Source organism: Neopsephotus bourkii, unplaced genomic scaffold (assembly GCF_033783945.1).
Source record: "Neopsephotus bourkii isolate Nb327-2 ecotype Australia unplaced genomic scaffold, CSIRO-AGI_Nbou_v1 NB_1765, whole genome shotgun sequence".
Lineage (NCBI taxonomy): Eukaryota > Metazoa > Chordata > Aves > Psittaciformes > Psittacidae > Neopsephotus > Neopsephotus bourkii.
Window position 1 is genome coordinate 10,349,861 of NW_026902239.1, and position 27,727 is coordinate 10,377,587.

Consider the following 27,727-nt stretch of genomic DNA (forward strand, 5'->3'; position numbering starts at 1 on the left):
AAAGCAAGAGAGTAAGGAGTAGGTGGCTTGCAAGGATACAACAGATGGAACGTGGACAAACCTAGAACAGAAGTAGGAAGGGGAAAAGTGACACCCTGTGCATAACAGAAAAATGAAGGAGGGAGACATTTGGTGCAGTAAGAGGTAGGATCCATGTCTGGATACTGCAGGTCTCATGGTATCACGGGAGATGCTAGTGCTGAAGTTCAACTGTGCTTCAGTGTTGGCAATACATTGAGCATTACTGCAGACCCTGAAGCTGCTGAAAATTCAGGAAACTGGAATCATAATTAACAGAAAAGCCTACCAAGGAGATGGAAGCTTTTTTTCCCCATCTCAGGTTTTCATTCAACCCCTAGGTTCATAAGAGATTACAAGGTTACTGACGCCAGATCATGACAGCCAGAAGAACGAACACAGAATGTAATCAATGGCAAGATCTTGTTATTTTGAGCAACTATTTCTGGATGTGAGACATTTTGACAAAAGGCGTCTTAACTGCTTGCTGAGAGCAGATAATGCTAAAGACTTAAAACTCAAGAGTCAAGTACCAGGTTCAGCAGGAAGCATCCTTTGGCTTTGGATGGACACCTCTGCATGACCCAGAGTCAAAGGAACTGTACATCTTGCATGTCTCGATGCTCCTCTGCTGTCAGCACACAGCTGTGAAACCCACCCACAAAACACTCTGCAGACACTAGACACTACTAATGATGGACATAAGGGAGGACAAGAAATCTTCAGTAACTATCAGCGACTCCTCAGACTCAACGAACAGCACTGTCATTGATTAAGCAGTAATAATAGGTTTTGAAATTGAGGGATTTAGTGCCTTTTCTTTGCATGGGTATGTGTAGCATGTGCTTCTAATGAAAAAAATTGCAAAAATTTTGAAAAAAGTTTGAAGAAAAGGCAAATGCAAATTTTAGAAAAGTGTCAAGAGGCACCCTCTGCAGGTTTAACTTTCTGCCCTTAGGTTACACCAGTAAGATATACGTTATGATATTGTTTATACTCATATGATCACACAACTCTCTCAGCACATATTTCAAAATTTATAATGACCACAGGTAGTTGGAAAAATATTGCATTAAGAATACCCCTAAGAGCAGAAGCAATCAGAATTCTAGACTGTTGCTTCCGAAGTCTGTTATTCTTGTATCCTTGTGTACCAAAAGCTCTGGATACTTTTAAAAGTCAGAATCTTGTTAGGGAAAAAAAAAGAAAATAGTAACAGAAAAAAAAAATTGTATCTTTAGGGAGATTAAATCCAGATAATGATACCCTGTACTAAGGGTACGCTGGTGCAAGCCTACAGCGCTCAAGTCCTCACTGACACACAGCAGTGAAGTGCAAGGAATTGTGCATCATAAGGACCCACAAAAGAGGGAAGGAGAGCTACACTAGACACTTGTTCAGGGGTGTACATCTGTGGGGGAACTGGGCCTGAAATTCTACTTTTCCTTTCTAGTAATAAAGAATGAGGATTCTCTACAGCATAGGAAGGAGGATAAAAACCACATTCATTGGTGCACAACTGATTTCACATCATATAAGTAATCTGAAAATATCCAAAACAACTGCCCAAAAAAATCAGCATTCTCCATGTTTACAAAATTCTACAGTGGTTCTACATTGAAAAAATAAATCAGCTTGTGCAATAAACTTCCACTTTTCAGCTCAAAAAGTCTCGATTTTTTTTGCAAACTTGAGCACTTGACAAATTTGAAAGCTGCCTTTGACAGAACAGCAAACCTGAGGAATCACTTTTTTCCTCTTTTTGTGCTGCGTGTTCTGCCGTTTTTCAAGCCACAGGTATAATTTATATATGAATTTTTCCCGAATACTACTTCAACCATTGAAAGAAGTGAATATTTAAAAAACAGTATACAATCATTTGGTAAGAATATCTAAGTAGTATTTAAAGTATAGTGGTAACTGAAAAGAACACACAGTTTTACAGTATGTGCTATATTTTCTAGGACAGTCAAGGAATAAATGAAAAACTAAAAATATTTTAAGCTTAACATACATGGTATTAGGTAAAGAAAAATAAAGTACATAATAAAATCATTCTATCAATTGCGATTCTCATGTTTAATTGAAACCTGAACATTATCTTCAAAGAGATTCCTTGAAAAAGATGGATGAAATACAACCCAAGATGAAGCTGTTAGCCCAGACCGAGTTTTGCAACCAGTACAGCTACTGGTTTGATAGCTGTTGCTCTTGATTAAACGTGCCAGCATAAAACATTTTTCTAAAGTTAATTCTCTACACCAAATTAATGATGAGCATTTCCAAATATTTGTTTGAATTGGAAAACATGAGTGATTCACTTTGATAATTCTGACAATATTTATTTCTGAAGCTGCCTAGGAAATAAAATTATATTAACATTGAAGAAAAAACTTCCCAGAGGAAAGTTTTACATTTTGAAATCAGTCAAGCTGAATATGAAGCTGACACCATACTTTGGTATAATTATTTATTACTGCTTAATCGATGACAATGCTGCAACCTCAGCTTTTCTGTTCATGTGAAATGCAGAGAGGCTGTCATCCTCAAACTATCGCTATGAGTTAGCTGAGTATTGTAAAAGAGTCTGAAGATGCAATGTAAGAGCACATATACGTAACAAGAGGTAGAGTGTTTGTGAACAACAAAAATCTATACCTTTCTGGACTGGCCCCAAGAGGTTAAATTCTCGATAAAAACATTGCATAGATGGTAGTAAAACAAAGCCATTTTACACTACCATAGAATTCAGCAAAACAATCTTGTACCCTTCAATAAGGCAGGCACAATGACTGGTTCACCTGACCTTTACTTAAAGGATCACCACTTTAAAGCCAAGTCACCTTCTCAATTCTCTTTTCAATACCATTAGCACCTGAACTTCCATCTCAGCAGGTATTATCACTGGCAGCAAACTATACGCCTTAAGAAAATTTTCAAATATATAAAAGCAGATCTTTTATACTTTATTGATTGCCATATATCTTTCATATTCTAGGCTGCAAAGTATGAGGCAACATGAACGGCAAAATAAAAGTATCCTTCTACTTTCCAATCAGTTCTTGGAAGAGCTTTCATAATTAAGGAGGTTCTCAATGGCCACATAAGGAGTCAGCACCAATGACAACCACTTCCAGCCTGTATTTCTATTTCTCCAGGTGACTAGGAATACTGTAAAGTTTATAACCTTTGATAATTTACCTATATTTCCATACTACTATAACCGCTCAGGCAGCTTTGTCAGATGGGAATCTACGTTATCTGATATTTTTATATAGTGACTAGGAGAACGCAGCTGTAGTCTAACTTTAGTACTGCCATAAAAATTAACAGGACAGATGTCTCCAAATACTGAAGATATTCCTCGTCTTTTTTCACCATAATTATTTTTGTTTTCTTTAGACTCAATGATAATCAATGCCTACATTTTTTGTCATAACATGAAATTCACAAACACAGTATAACTAGTCTTGTGCATGTGCTAGATAAACAGAATGAAAACACACTTTGAATATAACAGAAATTTGGCTTTATGATTTTCTTAAATTAATCTTTCCTCATATACAAATTCTAGCTACTAGTATATACTGGGTTTATGTGGAAAGGTTTAGGTAGCAGGGGCATGCTAAAGGAGTGTCTTCCGTGTCCAACAGAGCCAATGCCAGCCAGCTCCAAAACAGGCTCATCGCAGACCAGCCCTGTGTCATTAGCGATGGGTAGTAGTGCTTCTGGGATAACAGAGATAAGAATGGTGGAAGAACACCTGCACAAACGCAGCCAGAGAGAGGAGTGAGAATATGTGAGAGAAACAGCTTGGCAGACCCCAGGATCAGGGCAGAAGGAGGGCAGGAGGTGCTCCAGGCACCAGAGCAGAGATTCCCCTGCAGCCAGCGGTGCAGCCCATGGTGAGGCAGGCTGAGCCCCTGCAGCCCATGGTGGTCCATGGTGGAACACATATACTGCAGCCTATCGAGGACACCACAGTAGAGTAGGGGGATGTTCAAAGGAGGTTGTGACCGGGTAGGAAGCCCATGCTGGAGCAGGCTCTTGGCAGGACTTGTGGCCCTGTGGAGATACAGAGAAGCCCACGCTGGAGCAGGTTTGCTGGCAGCATTTGTAGCCCCTCGGGGACTCACACTGGAGTAGGCTATCCTTGAAGGACTACACCTCATGGAAGGGTCCCACGATGGAGTAGGCTGTGCCTGAAGGACTTGCATCCATGGAATGCACCCATGCTGGCAGGGTGCATGAAGAACTGCAGCCTGTGAAAAGGGATCACATTGCAGAAGTTCATGGAGGACTGTCTCTTGTCCTCCATGAACATGCTGGAGCAGCATAAGAGTATGAGGAATACTCCCCTGCGAAGGAAGGAGTGGCAGAGATAACGTGCAATGAATTGACTGCAACCCCCATTCCCCAACCCCTTGCATTGCTGGAGGGGAGGAGGTAGATAAACCTGGAAGTAAAGTTATGCCTGGGAAGAAGGGAGGGAAGGTGCTTTAAGATTTGGTTTTATTTCACATTATCTTACTCTGACTTGATTTAGCAAATTAAACTAATTTTCCGCGAGTCTGTTTTGCCCATGATGTTAATTGGCAAGTGATCTCTCCCTGTCCTTATCTCAATCCCTTTCATTTTATTTTCTCTCCCCTGTCCAGCTGAGGGAGGGACTGACAGAGCAGCTTTGGTGGCAACTGGCGTCCAACCAGGATCAAGCCACCTCTTTCTCAGTGTTCCTTAAAGAGAGAATAACTTGTACCTGTGTAAACACTCCTATAGGCATATATTTTAATGATACTGAGATAGTACCTGATATGCATATAATTGCCCATCTGTTTCTATAAATTACATTTAACATAACATTTAATCACTTCCTCTAGAAAAGAAAGTCAGATACATATACTTTAAAACTTCACTGGGAGATGGTATATTAACAAAAAAGGAGAAATGAAAAAGTAGCCACAAAAATGATTTCTACTTAATTTTTTCTTTTCTGACAATATTTATAATTGCAAATATAAGTGAGTAATGAGAAATTAGTTCTAATACTTGCAGGCATTGAATTCAAAAGTAATCAAGACTGAAAAAGATCCATGATCGAGCTTTGTATTGCCCAATATAAGGAGCGGTCTAAACTTTACAAATGCCAAACATCATCATCCGGTTAGTCTTTATGCCTATAAAAAGAGAAATAAAAAAAGGAAGAGAAAATACAAAAGAGAAGATTATAGGAATTACAACAAGCAGCACATTTCCAATGAAGTGATCATACTTTTTATTACTGGCAGTCTGGATGAAAAATTGAAGCAATATAGCAAAGCCACTACATTAATGTTTTTGACAATGAAAACAAAACCATAATGGTGGCTACCAATAATTTCCTTGAGTCACTTGGCTGATACACAGGTTTCATGGACTGTTAGTCTGGTAATCGAAACAGAGCTCCCAAAAGCTAAGACTTTCAAAGTTGCCAGAAAGGCATTTGGATGTCCATTTTATATTTAAATGTTAACAGACTTGGGTGACTGATAACAGGGGCAGCTTTCAAAACCTTGAGTCTTGCTTTCACAAACTCAGAATTGATCTGTTGAAAGCACACTTGCATGAAAAGACAGACACTGGAAACATGAAGAAACATCACTGACCTTTGGTAAGATCAGAAAGCACACCATTCATCTGACAGTCCTGGAACTGCACTTAGAAAGACTGTAGGTCATAATGAAGTATGTTTTAACTGTAAGGGGGGGTCTTTCTGGTGTTTTTTCTTCCTTGTCTGGCAGATGGCAGTAAGCAACATTAATCGGATGGATATGCAACAAATAAGCCATAACATCCTTTCCCCCCCCACCCCAGATTCAAAGGACAACAAAGCCAATGGGAAGTAGAGATGAGGAAAACAGCTCAGTTCTGCCTGTGGGATACCAGGAACAGTCATAGAATCACAGAACACCTCGAGTTGGAAGGGAACAAGGATAAAGATCTACATGAAAAGGATCATGTAGAATACAGGACAACAGTCAGCAAAACCTCAATTTTGTGAAAAACATGGTGCAAGGACATTGAAAAGAGCACCCAGGAAAATGAGCCCCCCCCAAAAAAAATCTCAATTCAAACACCAGAATATCTTTAGCTGTTCTGGAAATTGCTGTAAGGAGCTATTCAGAGAACTAGAAGAGCCATAAAGGGATACTTAAAGGCAAAAGACCACACTCCGGTGGTCCTGTGCACTGCTGTTGGCCCCTCATGTGTGGTATACCACATCTGAAGGGGATTTTCAAACTCAGCCTGCAGCAGGCTAGACAGGCATGGCGCTGCTCTGCCGAGAGGGTGCAGAGCTAAGGCAATGAACAGAAAGGAGCGATGTTAATAACAGTTATCTGGCTGCCCAGATTTAGACTTACTCATTATTTCTCCCAGGCACACAGAACTCTAAGTATACTCCTTTTTTGTTGAAACTGTCTTTAAAATCTCACTGAATAAAATCAGACCATGACCAATAAAGTAGCAGAAGAAAGCAAGCTGAAGAAATTTCCCTTTGCAAAGCTTTTTTACTGATGACAGGAACAACCACATCTTTGAGTACAAGCAAAAAACAAACAAAAAAAAAGTTATGCTTGATCCTTCTACCTTAAGCCTGCTTTTCCTGACAAAACAACTTGGGTGTTGTAATAAAAGTAGTTTTCATAAGGGATCTTCTCAGGAGTTTAGTTAATGCTTTTTGTAAGACTTTTTGGTTCATGAAGATGCATTTGTCCTGGGGCCTGAAACTAATTTTTTGGTAACAGCAATGATTAGTGTAACTAAGTTTTGAACCATTTTACTAAAGAAGAAATTAAGGAAGATCTCTCCTGAAAGGGAAAGCATTAAGCGTTAAAAGTTTCAGATCCATCTCCCGCTGACTGATGTCGTAACCCTGGGCAAGTGACTGAGATTACTTTTACCCGACTCAATACTACACTAAACAATTTCCCAGTATAGAGCTACTCTTAATATTATTTATGCATGATGGAGCTATAAGCTCCATCACAGAAAACAAGCAGTCCAAGGAGATGAGCTCAGGTACATTTCTTTAGGGAACTCTTCTATTTCACACATACGGAGTTCAGGTCTCTGTTTTCTTACTCTGTCCTGTTCTTGGCCCAGACTGAATCAGAGATGGATAGATGCTCCCATTGCCCCAGGGCTGCTGGCAAGGGTACTTTCTCTCAAGACGGCTGAGAAACAAAGGCTTCAGCCCCAGTCCACTTAAGAGGGCAATGAATGGATGTTTTTTTCTTGTGTACAAAATAGCAACTCAGTTACTATGTGAAAAATTGGCAGCACTATAGCTGCCACCACTCCTTCCCCAGACTCATCATGACAGAAGTGACCAAGCCTCCTGCAGTAGGAAAAGAGCAATCTCAGTGCCTGACTCCAGTACAGGTGGCAAGTGTGGATCCTAAACCCACACAGATGCCTAATATAGATGTGGGTGGACACCTAAACCCAGCCCATAAGGGGGATGAGACACCTTCCCCATTCCCAGCATCACCCCAGGAGTACTTGTACCTGCCCCTCTCACCCTGTTCAGAGAAACCAAGCAACTAGCTTGAATTTTAGTAGACTCTAAATATATTCAATATAAACTACAGATTTGCTACTGGGCTAAGCATATTAAGGATTTTTTACAAAATGAACTTTAAGTGCATGTGCTTGCTGCTACAGCACATAAGCTAAAAGTATGAGTTTTTTCCACCCACACCACTCAAACGGCTCAGCTGACTTCTCTCCTAGGATTAGCAAGCCACTGATGACTGGGATGAACAGAAATGCAGAGTATTTTTCCACCAAAGGATACATCAGAACTAATGGTCAGCAATACTGGTTACTGGCATAACAAAGACATCCCTGTGTGCATATGACAGTTGGTCCACCCCTGTTATCTCTACAGACCTCCCTGTTTTGCCAGGCACTGCCTTAATACGTCTAAAGAAGGGACAGAACCGATGAGATCTCTGGTTAGCAAGATTCAGAAGCTGGTGCTTTCCATATGTATTCACTTCTGCTGTTTACACCGCCTCTGAACAGTTCTGTATTTCTGTGTTCCCAGCAGGGTCCTGGGTCTTGCCACGTCCACTCATTACCCAGGTTGGTTCCTTTTTCTTTTTTTCTGCTCTCCTTCTTCTTCCTCTCAAATTAGAAGTCTAGCATTGACAATAATAGTAGAAAGTAGCAAAAGTAATGACCTTTCCCATTTAATTCGATGACATAAATATGAAACATCTATCATCTACTCAGCCTGTAGGTCTGCTTAAGACAAATTCACCTCTGACACATGCACCAAGATAAATTCATCTCTCTTTCTAATATACTTCCATTAGTATCAGATTTATCATCCATTCTCCCTAAGTCTTGAGTACCACCCATGCAGCGTAGGTGAAGATGACTTTATTCAATTCAACAGTATTCTATTTTAAAAACTCACAGCACACACATTCAGAGCTATGACTTCATTCAGGCATATTTGCTTAAGCTGTTATCTCCTTTGTTGCAACACTGAGCTGAAAATGGATACGCAATCTATCATTCATATGCATCCTTTATTCAACATATAGTTTAAGACTCTGACTGTGCCTAAGCTACATCTACTCATCTTTTTCCCCAAGAAGTCCAGTTTTCCAACTCAAGCTGTAGAGGCATGCGAGTTTTTCTCTGAAAGTCCCCAATTCCATGAAATACAGTGTCATTGTCCTGCGTTTAGCAGTAGCAGTCATTTTTCTCTTTCTTGGTAGCTGGTGCAGTGCTGTGTTTTGACTTTCGGGCTGGGAACAGAGCTGAAAACAATGATGTTTTGGTTTGGCCAAGGACTTTGTGAGCCTCATGCTCTGTCAGGGAGGAGGGGAAGCCAGAAGGAAGCAGAGACAGGACACCTGACCCAAACTGACCAAAGAGGTATTCCATACCACAGCACATCATGCCCTGGAGGTAACTGGGAGTTACCCAGAAGGGCTAGTGGACTGCAGGGTTGGAGGAGGTATCGGTCGGTGCTTGGTCGGGCTGGGGGGGCGAGTTATCAGTCACCTGGCAATGAAGTCTTGTATTCTCTTCCCTTGTTATTTCCTTTATCATTATTATTATTGGTGGTAGCTGTAGTGATTTGTGTTATACCTTAGTTACTAAACTGTTCTTATCTCAACCCGTGGGAGTTGCATTCTTTTCGATTCTCCTCTCTGTCCCTCCAGGAGTAGGGGGAGGGCAAGAAGGGGGGGGGAGTGGGTGAACAAGCTGTCTGGTTGGGATTAAACAACCTGTCATCATGCATGCACAGAAGTACAACAGCAGCACCTGAAACATCACTGCTTTAAATAAGAATTTGACATCAAGTATCTGCCACAACATTGAGACATACCCATTTATTTCTTGTTAGATAAACATACACGCATTTCCTGTTTATATATCCATATATTGAACAAATGTTCCAAACTGGCAGGCTTCCTTCAGCCCTTTTATCTCTTATGAACCAAAAATCTCTGGAAAAAAAATACAACAAACACCACAAAACATTAGTCTGTTTGACATTTTGGATTTCAGAGCAGTATAAAAAGTGGTTGGTCCAGGGCAAAGACATCTCCATGAAATTAAATTCCCTGAATTCAAAATCAGTCCAATCTGTGATGTATTTTCTTTCTTTCCTCTTCCCTCCATCTGATCCTCCCCTTCCTGCACCCCCACTTCTCAGTGTGGTTCTGTTACTATGTCAGATACCAGTTCTTATTTCCTAACTGCACTTCTTGAATTCAGTCAGCTTTTTACTGCCATTCTGTTCACTTACTGTCAGTGGATTTTCTGTCACTAAAGATGCATTTCCCCAAGATGCACAGTATTTTGGAGAACCTTTCTGCTTCTTTTTCTTCTTTTTTTCTACAAGAGAACTGATATTCTCTCACATGTTTAACCACAGTTACCTATGGGAACAAAGACAAGAGTCCAGTGAAATACTGGTGGATTTGTTTGGCAATACATTGCCTTGTCACCAAACAGTTCACTGATTAACTGCAATCAAGACTCATGAAGACTCAATGGTATATGAAAGAACCACAGTGATTCTATTCAGAAATATTTCATATTTATTAGTAGCTACTTAGTAGGCAATTCATGCTGCTTATAGAGCTTAGTCCATAGCTGTACAAGCAACATTTCTCACAGCAGCAGCAGCAGATGGCAAGCTAATACAAAAAATATCAATTAAGCAGTGGCTCTATGTACCTTTTCCCACTATCACAACATTCAAAGGAAGTAATACAAGTAGAACCTAAGCAGTAAAAAGATATGAACATTGACAAAAGAGAGGGTATGAAAGAAAATAGCTCTCGGATACTCCATTAGTGCCTGTCAGCTCTTGGAAAGCAGAGACTCAGTCACAATTATGAAGGTAAATAGTCCTTATAAGGATGAATTTTATTAACTCTATTTTATAGCTTTCCTATTTACAATTATATCCATCTTATTACATAAACAAGACTGAAGAAATAGCCTCCTTTTTTGGTTTTGTTTTGGGTTTTGTTTTATTTTCTTGATGTATTGGGCAGATCCATAAGGAGATGCTCTAATTTAACAAATCTAGCTATAGCAGAATGTGTGTGACTGAAGGGAACAGGAGGGAACTACCTTTCAGTTCTGCTTTGCTTTAGACCTGGCCTGCTTCAGAAGCAGCACATTCCATCCATCATGCAGCATGTCTGCCAAGGTAAGTGATAACACCCCCTGCAAAGGAGTACTTTATTCTCCAGATCCTCTGTCAGCAAGCCACCTAAAGAGACTAGGGCCCTACACCTGGTCCAGGCAAATCATGGGCTGCCTAACAAGGAGAGCTTGTCTGTGCTATTGCACAGCTCACTACAAAGATGAAGGCACTGAAAGCAAATACAGAGGAGGGAGAAGAGAGAGGGAAAAAAAAAAAAAAAAAAAGTCTGTATTTTAACCTACTCCACACTCAGCACAAAGAATTATATACCTACTCCTACCGTGGAGTAGGTTCTGCATGGGGGCAGAAAGAGCATAGGTACTCTGTGTACCCTACATACTAACTCAGGACCTGATATTCTCTATCAAGTTGGTAGAGGTGCTGGTTCATCCAGAGCATCATTTAGAGCACTTCAATTAAGTTTGAAAATGCTGACAAAGAGCAGTGAATTCCCCCCTTGAGGCACCTGCCTGGCTCCATCATCTTGATAGGCAGCCTAGGTGCTGAGGTTGCTGGTGGGAATTCCTCAGGTGCTTGCATGGATGGGAAACTATGGCAAATAAAAAAAGAGGTAAAATCCTCTCCAAGATCTCCAGTAACACACACTAGGAATACTTACTTTAAGATCATGCCAGTTGGTTAGTGAAAGACCTTGTATTACTTCTGCAATCATACGGAGACTTCTGGTAAGAACTTTGTAGATACACATCTTCCTTAACTGATTATTAAATGCCTATGGAAAGTGCTTTCCCTTTCCAGGGCCAACTTCCTTACGGTACCACTACCCACAGTGTGGGTATTTCGTAAACCCACCACCGTGTAAAACATTCTTCATTAAATTAGTAAGTTAATAATGCCCAAGGAAGCATTTATTTTCTTACATATTAGGAATATTAACTGAAGGACAGAATTTTCTAAACTATGTCTAATAATAAATAAGGATAGTCTAATATTCCTGAAACATTAATGTGGAGGCAAAGTGTGGACCAAAAATCTAGCCAGAACAACATAATAACAAGAAGTGCGAATCAAACATATTCCTGTAAATTTGTAAAACTGCTTTTCAGCTCACCATCAGCTCCTGTCAAGACAATTACTGATCAATATTCTGCCAAGTATAACATAATTCTAGAGATTTATTTTATCCCTCACCTTAACCTTAGACCTGCTGAATTTCAACTGAAGTAAAAAAAAAAAAAAAGAAGTTTATTTTCTGACCTTTTAAAAAATATTCTCTAAGCACATTTTACCTTTATGAAATTTGAAGTTCTAAAGCGATTCAGGTGGCTGCATTAGCATACTGACCTTATACAAGTTTTAGGATGGTTATGATGTAGAGCACCATACTTTCAGTGGAACTGCATAGTTACCCACCATCATACACTGATCACTTGCGTCTAGGCTGAACTTTATGTAAGAAACCCATGCTACTCTAAGAAAGATGTGCACAGTTAGGAAGACAGAATTCTCAGGAACCACATCATTCATAGAGACAGGTTCATCACATACTCATGTTGATACTGCACACGGAAATGGTCCTGGGAGATTACTCATTCCTTCCCCCAGTAAGCATGCCTCAGCACACACCTCTCAACATATTTCACATCTTCAAAATGGGATAAAAGCTCTAAACTACAACTCTCTGCTAAAGAAGACCAGAGAGAACCCTGTGCCAGAGTCTCAAGTCTTTGAGTGAGCACAAAACTCCTCCCTCCACCTTCCTGCTGGATTATGCAGATAAGCAGTTGAAGCAATTCACTGTAAAATCATTTAGCACTGCAAGAATGTGGCCAACTCGACAGCCATCACTGTGTTGAGGTAAGAACAGTGCCAGCATTTCTTGGCCCTCTGGATGCCACCATTCACAGCTTACAGAGAGGACACCGAGTATGTGTTCATCAGTCTTCCCCAGATCCCAGCCACAGCTTGGCACTAGCAACACAGGGAGACATCTGTTAGAGCAGCAAAATCGTGTCCTAAATCGTGCAGGTGGGCCTGGGGTGCAGAGCGCAGAAGCTTGAAATCAAGTTCTCCTGACATCTAGAGAGGCTAAAATACAAGGCTGGTATCTCCGATATATTCTTCCAAACTGCCTCAGAGAGTAAGGTTCTAAACTACCTTTCTGGCACCTGTTTGTATCACCAGTTTTCACTTTTACAGAGATTAAAAATACCCCAGACAATTAAAAACTTGTTTCCTTTTAAAGTTTATCACTGACTGTGATGCTATTCCACATTTCTCTCAATCACCTGACCAGTCCAGCTATGAGGGTAATGAAGTCCCCACCTTCCAAAACCACCTTTATTGAATGTTTCCATACCTGCGCTGAACATCAGAACAGCTAGGATCTAGACTATGGTCATTCTCCAGAGACATCAAGCTAAAAGGCAACAGGGAACTTACTATTAATCTAGGTTTTCCAGTTCATATAAAAACACACTATCAGCATGTCAAAAGCCAGCTATTTTTAAATGGTGTAATCATAAAATGAAATGTCAAATATTAATTGTTCAATCCATTCATCACTGTAGCTCCGAATAACTGTCTTGTCTTAAATTAGTAAGGAAACTGTCTGGAAGAGATGCTGCAGTTTTATGACTAAGAGATTTCACCTTCAAAAAAAAAATCCCCCCAAATACTGCAGAACTTCCAATTTACTCAAATTTTGAAAAGCAAACACAAAACAGCAACAAGCGAGAAAGCTACATAAACACAGAGGCATGGGTTTACATTCCCTAAGCCAGTCTGAGCTACCCACTATGAGGTATGGAGATCTGAGCTGACAGAAGCAAGCGCTTAAGACTGCACACATGTAACTCATTACAACAGCTAAAATGCCAAGAGGTGGCTCCTGAGAATATGTTCTTGGATTTGATATGGCCAACAAACCTAGTTCACTGCAAATGATTTTCTCTGGGTGAGTTTACATTAGCTCTTAATGGCTTTATGATGGTACTGTGCCACATCTATATTCTTCTTTGTTCCAAACAGGTCCAGTTCTCAGCAGAAGTGACAGTGACCAAACCACCATTACAGCATCTGAGGAACTTTGGAGAAATCCACTGAAACCCCTTTTTTAATCCTGATGGAATGAGAGAGAGACTAAGGAGTTACCATAAAGCGCTTAACAACTTAGAAATATCCACAGCACACCAGTCTTCCTTGTGGCTGCCCTAAGCTGATAGGGACCTGAATATCTGGCCTTCTAGTGTAGGTATTCAGCACAACCTGAAAGACTCAGATGCTTCTGTATTTGGACAGCACCCTTCTTACTCACCTGTTACAAGGGCCAAGTAATAATTGCTGGAAGTTCAAAATCTTACAGGCACAGCACTTGGAACAAGCACGTAAATAAGTCTCAGATCCATCACTGCTTCATTCCTGGAGTTAATTAACTAAAACCATGAGAGCTCCAGAATCCCTCGTCAGTGTAACACAGAGGAGGGTTACACTCATAACTTCTGTTGTTGTCAGTGGTAGTTATATATATGTGCTGGACAAAGAAGAGCAGCTGTCCTCTAGTAAGGTGCTAGTCATGACAAACATAATACTGACATGGGATCCACATAATTGTCTTCGTAAGCACACTGCAAAGCAAGAATGATTGCAAAATGCCAGGAACCAGGAAAAAACCCACATCATTCCCCTACACACTTTTTTTTATTTCAATTCACAAAGAACAGCACATTTCTGCAGCACTGGCTTACTAACCAGCTGCCTTTTGTTATTGTCCTTATGCCTATCTGTGATATTACACAACAGATACCACTTTATCAGTGTCCATAAATAACTTTTATTATGCACTTGAAAAAGCAGTTTAGCACAACACAGAAAATACCATCCTTTCCAGCTGTTGAGGCCAACAGCTTTCTCCTGTACCTGCCATTACAACCCTACCCCTGTATGATGGCTTTAATTTAAAAAAAAAAAAAAAAAAAAAGAAAAAAAAAAAAATTGCGGTATATTGCATCCAGCTCCAGGTTTTTGTGGTACCAAATTCACTGCCAGCTCCACACTCAGGAAAGCCAGACTGATGAAATCCAAAACAATGAGCTCTGTTTTCAGGAAGCACTGAAGTCCATGTCTTATGTTAACACTACCAGTGCCATCATCTGGCTTGTTACCAGCTGCTGTCACTGCCTGTAACTGCTACTAGTGTCAAAGAAAATAAAAGCTAACCAGCCTCAAGGACATGAGACAGGCATGGCCAAGAACTTAAAAATAAATTCAAGAAAAGAAAGAAAAAAGGGAAAATCAACTTTACAACAGCCATATTTTCTATCTTTTTTTCTTTTCCAGACAAGCCTCTTACTCTTTTGCATTCCTTTAGCTGCTAATGCGTTCATTTGTTTTACTGCCATTTGCTCTGCCAATTTGAACAGTGATATTATGACATATGACTGCCTGATAGCCAGTGGTACTTACAGCACCTTTGTCACTGATGGCTCAAGTGCACAATGAACAGTATCTTGAGTTGAATGTATCTGTGGCTTTGTTAAGGCAACAATGACACACAACAGGCTTTTTTCTCCTTTTGTTTCTGTGCTCTGTAATAGAACAGCCTGCCACAGAAACTGTGACCACAGCATAATGAAAAATGCTAAGCCACTGTTGGTCATGGCAAAAAATTTGCAAACTTCACATTTTGCTTAATTGTTGAAGAACGGCTTTCAAAAGATCCATGCATTGTTCTGAAGAGACATGGTAGCATCTATTTTCCTTTCTTCACAAAAGCTTTCTATCTTCGAACAAAAAGAATACACTCAATTGAGGGCCAATTAGTAGTCTATGAAGAAGTTTAAAGGAATTTTAGTAAACTGACCCATGGTGTGAATCACCTCGAAAGGAGCTACGTAATTTCCTAAAACACTTAATCTTTCTTACACAAGTATTCATCAGTACCTTAGATTCAAGACCCTTTATCTCTATCTTGTTCTTTTAGACCAATTTAATTCATTATTGTGGGATCACACAGAGAGACAGTACATGCTATTCAGAGTGAACAGGAGCAGCCCTTTGCCCCTTGTTCTAGATCTCTAGCATGACTTCCATTGATACAGAAGTACTATTATGCATCACTCAAAAAACCAAAAGTTTCACAGTCTATCTTCTCTCCAAGTTCCACAGTCTATCTTCACTTCTTTTGTACAAAGATAAGCAGGCTTAACAATATAATGAAGTAAATAGAGGTACACGCAGAAGAGAAGCTCCAGTTCTGTTCCCAACTGGGCAGCAACTCAAAGATCCCTATACAGTGGATGGAAGGAGGCAGCCACCTCCGTAAGGTAGTTTAGAGCATATTCATTATATGTATAAATGAGGTAGCGTGAACTTTTCCATCACCATCTGCAGATGGTCCTGCATTTTTGCCTTCTGAAAGGTAACATGACAGAAAAACATGACAGGTATCATAATTTCAACACATCTCTCAGAAATAATAGAATTAACCTCACATGCTGCCTTCCGTACAAGACTCTATTAATGAGAGCTCCTTCATAAGAAAAAGAACGGGGAGGAAACCAGACCTCAACCTGTTATGGTATGAATATAGGATACAACAGACTTTTCTTATTCCTATTCATATAACTGTTAACTTTCCAGTTACATGTAACTGGTGACTTGTCACAAGAGATGAAGTCCACCATCCCAGCTGAGGGGAAAAAATAAAAAATAAATAAATTCCCAAAGAAACCATGTTAGAAAGATATTACTTCAAACAGCATAGGAATATCTGAGAATCATTTATGCTGTATAAATGATACTTTTACTGATTTTAGCAATCAGTATAATAGGCAGCATTACTTAAATACATTACATCATCATGTAGGCAGCAGAGAAGCAAGTTTGTCTATAAAAGCTAAATTTGAACCTCAAATGAAAGACATTTCGAGGTATCTGGATATATGTAAACATTTAAGTGGGAATCAGCAGAGCCCTGAACTGATAAACAATTCTCATAAGTTATGTATGAATTAAAATCAACTTTTTATTAAAAATGCATAAGTATGATCTGTGGTGAATAGAACTATTAGCTATGCATGTTTACTTCTTACATGAACACAGAAATCAGTAATTTTTCTTCTAAATGTCATTTCTATCAGAGGGCTATAGAACGATAAAATGCTGAAACAATTCTCCAGTGCCATCCGGCTGGTACATGTACATCTGGGGAGAAGGGAGAAAATAAACTCTGGAATGTGAATGTCATTTCAACTACAGAGTCCATTCTACTTTATGACCCAGGCAGCACTTCACAGCCCTTCTCTTTTACTCACCACAATTGAAAAAAAATAAATAAATAAAAACTCTGGATGAAAATAAACTATTTGAGGCATTAAAAATACTGTTTTCAGTGTATTTTTTATGATTACACGTTATTTACAGCCATCCCTGTCTTCCTCCTCACTCCCATTGGAAGCTACAGAAAAACCTCCAAAACCCAAAGACAGCAAAAATTTGTTTTATCCACTTGATTTTAGCCTTAAATTTTTAGGGGCTGTTATGGGATGCATGGACGAAACCTGATATTGCCCTGGTGAAGCCAGGCTTTTTAGTTTCCTTCTGCAGTCAACAAAGACATAAATACCCTTCCAAAACAGCATTTCTCAATATGTAGATCCCAGTCACCTTTAAAACCAGAAAGTCCACTAGTGACTACTGAAAATGCAAGAGGAGGAAAATGTAAATAAGAAATACTGTGAATGGCAAAAGAGTATACAACGGGTATGTGATTCCTCCTCTCTCAGCCCCTCCTGAGAAGCCTACTTAAGCTGAAGGACTGCTTCCCTTAAGGCACAAATCTACAAGACAGTTTAGGGCAAGAAATAATGTTAGTCAACTCAGACCTGCACTCTGAAGGGTCCTTTTTGGACCACAGAGGAAATTAAAGATCCTGCAGAAAGTCAAGATTTCTGGCATACCTTTTTTTTATAAAGCATTTGGCATAGCTATCTCTTTTGCCATTTTACACGTAGGATAATCTCTTGAGCTCAGTGAACCATGGGACCAAAAATGCAGTTTTCAGATACTGGCTGAATCTAAGTCCCTAAATCCAGGGAGTCAAAACTTCATGCTAACTGAAACTAGATGCTGAGACCCATGTCATATGATGCACCAGAATACTGAAAAGACCTCAAACAGATTTAGATTCTTACTGGAAAAAGTAATCAAGTAGTAGCTTACAAAACTTATCTGCTGCCCTTGCATTGTACACATGTCCACAGCTCAGCCTGGGACAATAAAGTCACTACTGACTCCAAACATTAAGTTTCTGCTTTGAACTGTTCTGCAGTGGAACCTGTTCCTTTCTGTTGACTGCAAAATGAGAAAATTCTCTTCACTGAATACAGAGAGGTTTTAGTGTCTTTTAAAAACGCTTACTTAATACTTCTTTGTAAAGAAATGGGGGATGGGACAAAAGCAAAAAAAAACAACAAACCAAACTAAACAAAACAAGAAAACACCCTGCCACTCATCATTCAAGGTGCTAGCTCAAATCTGTGTCAATATGAAATTAACTCCTACCATCAAAGATTTTTCTCACGGCTATACAAGAAAAGTAACTTCACTAGATATTCTAGGTCCTTATATTCAGGTAGTTTATTCAGCTCCTCTCAACCCATTTAAGCCTTTCTCTCCTACCCATCATCACAGTATCTGAATGTTGAGTCTGCTCACTGAACTCTGAAGAAGTTCAGTTTCAACAGGTAGTGAATTAAACCTGCTATTCAGCTGGTCTGAATCTTTTACTCCTGTAACTTAAAACAACATACTTTGCTTTTCTTGAATTGGTCATTCACAATTATTATTCATTCACACTTCTACAAAAAGTAATACTGCACTATTCATAGTGAACATCAAGATACTAAAATTAAATGACATAATAAAGCATTACCTCTGACATACATTTTTTGTATGCATCACTATTTTCAACCTCTAGTTACCAGGAAAAAAAAACAAACAAAAAAAAACCCAAACCAAAATCAAACAACAAACAGTTTGGTTATGAATCATCAGTATTTTATTTCAAGAACAGAATAGAGAGTGTTTATTTTCTACCAAGGTCTCACGTAAAGCTAAAAGGGTTGCTACATATTTCCTTCATAGCAATAAAAGATGCTAGATCTCTGAATTCATGATCAAGTCCCTGTTTTATATATTCCTAGCAACACCTCAAAATCTCCTTACACAATAGCTTCCAAACATACATCTGTGGAAAGTCTGCTATGCACATGACTGTCTCCTTTCCACTGCTTAGTAGGACCACAATAGTTTTGGATACAATGAAACTAAGACTTACACTTTCCTATTGCAACTGAAACAAAGCAAGAAGCAGAACTTTTAAGATAACACAGACACAAGTTGTTGACACAGTCACAATTTCAAAGGCAGTACTTAATATTTAAGTACTATCTAAAACACAAAAAACAATTCTACTGTCTTTGTAGACTGATAAACCTACACATCTACAGTCTAAGAGCAGCAACATAACTTTCGATTCCATGCGGAAAGCCCATGCCTTTAATTCCCCTTTTGTTAGCAGAAAATGTAGGAACATGTACATGTCATCAGAATTTTCCACTGCAAACACTTCTCTCCTACAGCTGCTACTGAAAAACTACTGGCAACAGTGATAATGAAACACAATTAAAACACACATGCAAAAAGAAAAAACAACCCTCCCAAAACCCCAGCAATTAAAAGCATAAACACAAAAAAAAAAAAAAATCACTACTGCTTCCCTATGACAAAAATTTTAAACAAGAAAAGCCAAACATGATGAAAACACTAATGAAGTGGTTTCGCGTACTACTGGAAAATACCCTGATGATATGCGTGGTGTAAGAGCCTGTATTAACAAAAATATGTTCTTCATTACATAAACCTGTATAGTAGCTAATCCTAAGGAGGATTTGGTGTGAATGCCATGACTTTGCTCTTAGAGGGACCTCACCCTAATCTGGTAAACCTCACACCCTGAAGGTCCAGAGACAATTCAACCTGCAAACTGTTAAAACACGGGTCTTTCCCCAAGCAAGGATACTCATAGTATTAAACTGTGCTAAACCTTGTAGGTAGATTTGTGATAGAGGCTAGAAGTTGCTATGATCCCCATTCCTGAAGTGTCTGAACAAACATGAGGATATTTGCTGTTCATGTTTAAAAAAGGCAAGGCAAAACTTTACAGGACTGATCACTAATGCAGATTTTTTTCTCTAAGAACCACCCTCTGTTCTCTGTAGCTACACATACTGTTTTATAGTGCACATGAGACTTTGAAAGGAACAGGGCACTCTTCAGACTTATATCAAGTGTGCAATAAAGATTACGGGCATCTTCTGTGATGTCAGAAGAACTCACAAAAGACATTAGGTAGGCAGTACTTCCCAGTTTGTACGTAATTAATTTCCTGGGTTTGAGTGGTCCCACCACTTTTCTTTTTCGCCACAGATCAAGTTCATATCTCTGTGTGCAATAATAACATGGGGTTATGGATGTTGGTATCACAGGTAAGTATAAAAATAACCTCAGTTGATACAGTTTTTGAAATAAAGTATTTGAATTTTCTCTTAATTCACATTACTCACTTGTGGAAAAGCACAGAACAAGGACATATCCATATAAGATGCTAGTTTTTCCATCATTTTTTCCACTAGCTCCAGGCAAAAATAAAGATTGGGCCTATGTTGGCAAAAGGAATCAAATCTGGGTCCCTTTGTCATTCTGCATGGCCACAATGACACACCAGGGCAGAGGCTTCAGCCGGAACTGCAACTGGAAGAGTTCACAAACAGATAAAACCAGGTTGTGTGTCTTATGCCTCAAACAGCAAGGTGTTAGTGAGGATAAGGAGAGACTGCAAACATACATTGACACCTGCGAAAAACACTGATTTTCAGAAACTGGGGACTTTGTGCCCATTATAATACATGCTTCTTTATAGCATCAGCCTGAATACCTCAGAATCACTGGCCCCTGGGATAGATGCAGCTTGCTTACAAATTTCACGTATTTTTTAATATTTACATGGAATATCTGAACTGCATTACAGCTCAAAAAAAAAAAAAAAGGAAAAAGAAAAAACAAGGAAAATGTACCAAAAAAATTACATAAATAAATTCAGTAAATTCAGATAGAAACTGAGAAAAGGCAGTGCAAAAACTAAATTCTCCCTCATCTAATTAGCCTTGAGAGTACCGCAATCCTTGTCTGACAGACAGAAATAACGAAGCAATGATTTCTGAAGAGTTCAAGTTTCCTGATGAAATGTTGTCCTTTCTCATCACTGCACTTAAGAAAAGAGCTTCTAGGTTGAAAACATGCCGTACTTTTTACTGTTTCACCACTACTCCCAGTTCTCCCAAGCAGCAACAGTGGACATGTAGAAAGTTCCAAACTGGTTTCCATGGGGTTCTTGAAGCTTTCTACAAATCCCAATAAATCTTGTCAGTTTCACCTTTGCTGCTCTTGCTATTAAAAAGACTAAGCAACAAGATATTAGTGTAACTCATGCAAGCTATTAATAGAAAAGGTGACACTCAAAAATAAAAACGTTTGAAGGACAAAACGCAATAGCAGAGAATGCCTTCAGTGTGACCAGGATAGTTGACATACAAGAAGAAACACAGAATCCCTATGCCTGGGGTTCTCTCCAGGAGGACAAAGGACAACAGAGACCAAAATTAGTACCTTAAAAGATATTTTGAAATAATTAGCTGTGTACACAGAACACAATGCCTTGGTTGTAAAATCGGCAAAATTAGCTCTTACTTGCTGTTAATTCTTCTCATTGGCTATAAATGTGAAGGAAAATGAGCTGTCAGAGGTTGTTTTCCATAGTACAAATGAGAGCACAAACAGAAAGGTATATGTATGTTAATAAGCAGGGGAGTAATGATCAGTATTCCTTTGAGAACAGAAACATTCCTTGAGGTTTTTTATAATCTGATAGTACAGTATGCTGCCTTAGCTATAAACATTTAAAATGCATTTATGAAAATAATTCTGCTTGTGCAGGGGCTCTCAAGTCGATGTAGCCCTACTCCTGCACCAGTATTTGAAACAACCACTATTTTTTGGTCCATTCACAACATCTGCATCATTTATACATGTACACTATGCAATGGCTTCTCTAATGAACTGCAGTATTCCTCAATATTATTTATTGTACAGTGCCTACAAAGATAAATTAGATCACCACTTCCTAGCTCTGCAGAGATGGAAGAAAATATTTAAAAAAAATGGAAGAAACCTTTCTTTTTACAAACTTTTTCCCCTCAAACGGAAGTGTATTTTCTACTTCAAGTATGACCATTTTAAAACTAAAACTCAGGTATCAGTAAATAATCTTCACACTAGAAGTTTTGTGCATTTTTTTAAGTATGGTTATTGTTTTAGAAATGCCTCCTATGCCCATCTCCTCAGGCAAGAAAACTTCTTCCTCCTTTCTGACCTGCATCTGCATTAACGTGGCTGCTAATTCTAGGATGAATCTTGACAGCATTTGCTCCTTTAAGTAGCCTTTACCTAAGAAGCAGTGACAACTGATCAATCACCCACAGGCCTACTTAGAAGAATTAAGTCTCCCTGACTTAAAACTCATGACCTGTTCCCACCTGATGGCATATGGCACATGAAAGACTATGACATGATTTTAAGGAAGTGCATCATTTTTTTTCCATTCGTTAGCCTTTTTTCTCATGTAAAAGATTATTCCTGCTTTGGATCTAGCTAAATGTCATTATACAGGCTGAGTGTGATTCAGAGGTTTGTGTTGCTGCTACCACATATTTTCTTGTTCAGTAAAAAATTTCAAGTTTGCTTTCAGTTTATGAAACAATGCCAAAAGTTCAGCTACTCCAGAAAACAATATTTACTTTTTTAAAATAGGTCTATGGATCTGTATTTGACCCTGTAGTTTACAGCCACTTTTAGCTTACGGTAATGTTACAATTCTATATGAGCTTACCGGCTTATCCACCTGCTGATACACTGCTATGGGGCACTTCCGTTGATGTTTTTACCATGAGTTTTGCATGTATTTTTCTCACCATGAGTTTGCAAATACATTTTCCTTTACAGACTTTCAGAACAATAATAATTTAGCGTAATAGTACATTTCATAGTCATCATAACCCCCGGTTGCTGAATGCATTAAAGAAAAAAATAAATAATTAAAATCAACCTTTTATCTGTAAAAGGTACATTTTAAGCCATTTTTTGTTTCCTTTGCAAGGAAAAAAAAACAAAACAAAACAAAACAAACAAAAAAACAAACTGAGAGGTATTCCTCTGAAACTTACATGGATATGAAGAACTTCAGGGATTAATTTTATGTTTCCGAATTGCTGGAAAAGGTTACATTCCTACCATTCCACTCAAAATTCACTACTTCGATTCAAGATTCTTTTTTTTAGACAGTGTGCATGAATAAATCACATCTGATAAAACACATGCAGTTACAAAGAATCGGATAACTTAGGTGGGTATATACAGATAGCATGTTTCCCAGAACATGAAAGGATTAAAGGTTGATTACAACAGATAGAAAGACCACAGGCATTTTGAATTTCTGATCTGCTAACACATCTTTTCCCTATGTACTGCTTTTACTGATTTTGGTCCCTGAAACCTACTGGGTTTTGTCTTCTGTAATTCTCTTAGTACCTGTCTGCAAGAGAGGAATTGGCAACAATGCTGGTTGCTATTGATACCGACTAACAGTTTCTCAGCAAAACTATTCAGTACAAGGTAGAGGGACGGAGTAACATGAATTATTTCCTCCCTGCTATAAGGTTAACTGCTTGACAAAGGTGCTTCCAGCACATGAACACTTGGTCTAATGAAAATAATAAATGGGGCATATTCCATTCATAGGTCTTCAGCTGCATGTCCCTGCATCCAAATCACATGAATTCTATATATCATGTATCTGATGTCACAACAGTAAAATAACCCATGTATCTATTACAGGAAGAGATATTGCTATATTTTCTTTACTTAAAACCCAGTCTCTTATAAGGTGCTACAACACAATTGCATGGTCTCACTGTCTTGCTAAAAGGATCTATTTTTAGGCAGCTTCTTTGTTATCGTTCTCTCAGAGTCTACTTTTTAAACTCAGTCTAGTTTCACTGGTAGCTGAGCTTACAAGTGCTACCACATGTCTCTTCTAAAGGTAAGTATAAATATATAATTTGTTTAGTTCTGTAACAACATAATGACATAACGTTAAAACCCACTGGCCATTAAGTCTGACAAGGTTGGGGAAGGGTGGGTACAGGGGGGTGGATATAAGAGCTCGGGCAGAACAACTTCACACACACCTGTATGGCAAACTGTTTGCCGGCTGTGCATCACCCCTGACACGGCCGCGTCCCTGCTTTACACAAAGCCGGCCAAATACCAGCTTGTCAGAGAAAATCAGGTACCAAGTTGAGTCAACGCTTGGGAAAACCGCCCGAGTTTATTAACTCTGCCGTGCGCCCACCGCGCCCTCCCTAGCAGAGCTTCCGCGAAACTACCTGTAATGCAGCCGTGTGTCCCACCCTGCTGCCTCACCGGTCCCCCATCCCGGCCCCGCGCCCAGAGCTCGGGCGCTGGCCCCGTGGCTTCCCATCAGGACAACGCGGGAGCCGCCCCGCCGCCACCCTCCCCCCTCCCGGGGCTCCCTCTCCCCAACACCCCCCCCCCCCCTCCGCTGGCCGCCCCCGCCGCCACTCACCAGCTGCGCGCCACACACCGCCACCAGCGTGCACCGGCCGCTGCAATAGCCCATGGCTCCCGGCACCCCGCGCCGCCGTCCCGCGCCGTCCCGCGCCGCGCCCACTCAGGCGGCGGGAGAGCACCGCCCGGCCACCGCCCGGCTCCCGCCTGCCGCCACCGGCGCGCCCCAGCCCGGGACCCGCATGGGGGCGCGCCCGCCGCCCGCCCGCCCTAGCCGCGGCCGCAGCGCCCGCCGCCTCGGCGGCCGCCGACAGCGGGGCCGGCCACCTCCGCGGAGGGCGGCAGCGCCGGGGGAAGGGCGGCGGCAGGTGCTTGCAGGAGCAGCCGCGCTCTGCCGCGCAGCCCCAGAGGCATCTGGGCTTCAAAGTTTGCCCCCTTAACTCCGCTCGCAAACCATCAGGGCTCACAGCCGTCTGCGGCGGGAGGGAGGCGGGGGGGAAGGAGGAGAGGAGGGAGGGACGGGAAAGCGAGGCAAGGCAACGCAAAGCAACGCAAGGCAGGCGGCGGTGCTGAGCTCAGTTTGTGCTCGGAGAGCGGCTTTCCTCCTGGCCACAGCACAGGCGCTCCCCCACCTTATTCTCCTCTTCCTCCCGGTAGGGCTCATGCAGCCCCAGCAGTGAAAACCCCTCGCCTGGGTGCTCTCCCGCGGGGGGGCGCGGAGGGGCGGCGCAGCGCAGCAGCGAGAACGGGTGGCTGGCGCCACTTTGAGAGGGAGTGGCGAGGGCGGCTTCACCCTCCGGGACCCCTTTGTCTCGACGGGACACCTCTCCGCGTTCAGCCCTTCCGAGGCTCCCCCGCACGGCACCGCGCCCAGCCGGGGCCCGCCGTAACCCAGCCGCCTCTCAGGCACAGCCGCTCTGCCGGCGGCGCTCCGCAGGGGCGCGGAACATAACGCGGCCCGCGGTCACGGCAGCGCAGCGAAGCACACGGCGGCCCGCGGCTGCGGAGCGGAGCCGGCGAGACCCCAGCTTCGCTGTGGGTTGCGCTGCTGCCGCCTGCCGGGCCGTGGCCGGCGGTGCAGGGGAAGCCGCCCCAGCCGGCTCCTTCCTCGCCGGCTGCGAGGCCGCTGCTCCGGCCGGCACTGGGGAGAGCTCCTTGAGACCTCCAGAGACACGCCGGGCGCCCCTGTCCTCCCACCCCAAGGAGAGGACAGGCGAAGGCAGATCAGAGAAGGTAGACTTGAGCACTGGGAGGGGTCCGGAGCAGAGGCCGGGAGCTGCAGGGCAGGAAACGAAGGACAAAACCAGGCAGATTTAGGGGAAAAAAAAAAATAATTTTGCTTTCAAGGAAATGATTCTGCTCACCATCATGATGAGGAACGTTTGCACTTAGTGGCATGGCCCAGCCTTTCTCTGCTATCAAAAGCATCCAGGATACATAAAGTTGGTGGGAAATTGTATGTCAAGTTCTGGTGCATCAATCAGCCTCCAAAGGCTTTTACTTACTGCGTCAGCAGCAGCAGTCTTGACATTGCATTTGGACCAGGTGAGTTTTTTGCTGAACTGCCCATTAACAGAGGTAGTTTTAGCAGTGACATCAACAATTACTAACTGGAGGAACATTGCTAGGTTTTCTGAGCACATGTGGATGTTTATTTATTTACAGCACGAATAGTTTGTGAAACTGGAAGTTCTTCAGAAGCTTAGAACCCCATGTAGTTTGTCTGTCACTTTCCAGGTGGGTTTGTCAAAATAGATGGCAGGCTGTCAAATGCATAGGTATGATTCCTGAGATGCCTTATAACATGATGAGCACTCCACAGGGGAGCAAACCACATGAAGGTGATGCTGAATGTCCTCTGCTCCATAAGGACATCCTTTCTGGGCTATCTGAAACAGCACTGACCTCCCAAATCACTAGTCATGCAGACTACCAAACACACTGAGCACATTCACTTTAGGATCTGAGGAGGCAGTAACTAGGGAGAGCTGTATCTTGAAAACAAATGGAAGCTCTGGTTCAGAGAACAGAGATGCCCATCCAGTGCAGAGAACAACTCAGATACCTTTGGACTCAGCCTTTCTTGGATTCTTCAGCATGCCATTCGTGCATTTCACAGGAATGACATTGGTGTGCAGGTATTAGCTGGTATTATGATTGTTTGAACTTCAAATTTGAACTAGACAAGATGTAGCAGTGGACTCTGCATTTGCTGTATACTTACTTCTGTCTCATCCCAGGCATGTGCCTTTGTGTACTGATCTCTTCCAGGATAGTGAATCCTCCTCAACTGAAGACTTAGGGTGGTCAGGAAACAATGGAAAATGCTTAATATTTACCCACAGTGACTGTCTCCTGAAAAGGGGCAAGAACAGTGTATCTGATGATGTGAAACTGGAAGCTAGGAAGCTAACGAAAGAAGCACCATCTTGTACTCATTTAGACTCTTGAGGGGAAGCTAACACTAGTGTTCTCTGTGTGTCCATAACTGAGCTAGTTGTTTATTACAGCAGGAGGTTCCCTGGGGAAAATGAGGGCAGTAGTGACAGAGTCCAAAAGGGTGATCTTCATGGACTCCTATAGTTTCCCAAAGCTCCCTGATCATTTTTGCAACACCTTATATAGCTTTGCTTTATTGTAAGAATCTATTTCCTTGCCTTCTCCTGACCTTCCAATTAATTGTGCCTCTTTCTGCCACTGTTCTCCAGATCCTCTGCGTGGTCTGTGGCTTACTTTTCCACACAAGCTGCCTTTCTCCATGTCATTCTGTCTTTTTAGACTGTCCTTTATTTGGGCTTCACTGGGTTGTCTGTACCCTGGTTTTCAGCAGGAGTTAGTTAGCATTTTTCACTGTCCTACAACATCAGATACATGGACACGGATTCCATTTTGTCCTGTCTTTGGTTTTGGCCGGAGCTGCTTGGAAGGTTTCTTTTAGGAGGAGAGTAAGGCCTTAGCAGAGGTCGATGAAGTTAAAGAAGTCAGTTGTGAGAACGGCTCTGTTCCTTTGACCTTTGTCTGAGTTTTGGTGCTGCCTCTAGTCACTGTTTCCTTCTGCTGCTGTTCCAGACTTCCTACCTTTCCAAGTATGAACCTCCTCAAAAGCTGAGATGCAGAGAAGGGTATTCCTCCACCTCTGTTAAGCTTGTTGACAATAGTGGCATTTAGATTCACTGTGAGTCTCCATCCATAACCCACCATTGATGCGTCAAAGACAATTCCTCCTCCCTGTAGCTAGCAGACTCACCACAGTTCAGCTTGCCGTAGGCTTGCCTTTGCTTGCTCTGTGCAGTTAGTAAAGCTACAAATTATGTGTTGGGA

The 27,727-nt window shown here is 41.2% G+C and overlaps 1 protein-coding gene across 4 annotated transcripts in view; it reads right to left on the reverse strand.

Annotated features, from left to right (window-relative positions):
- Positions 1-24,658, reverse strand: part of NKAIN2 (sodium/potassium transporting ATPase interacting 2) — a 551,406-nt gene extending 526,748 nt beyond the window's left edge. For 2 of the 4 annotated variants that reach the window (XR_009729245.1, XR_009729244.1), the window contains exon 1: positions 24,465-24,658. Coding sequence is in view for 1 of the 4 variants with exons in the window: in XM_061378426.1 (XP_061234410.1) it covers positions 24,465-24,518 (54 nt within the window). In the remaining 3 variants the exon portion in view is untranslated. The remainder of the gene's footprint in view (positions 1-24,464) is intronic. The other 2 variants (XR_009729246.1, XM_061378426.1) reach the window with 2 other exon arrangements.
- Positions 24,659-27,727: the final 3,069 nt, after the last annotated feature.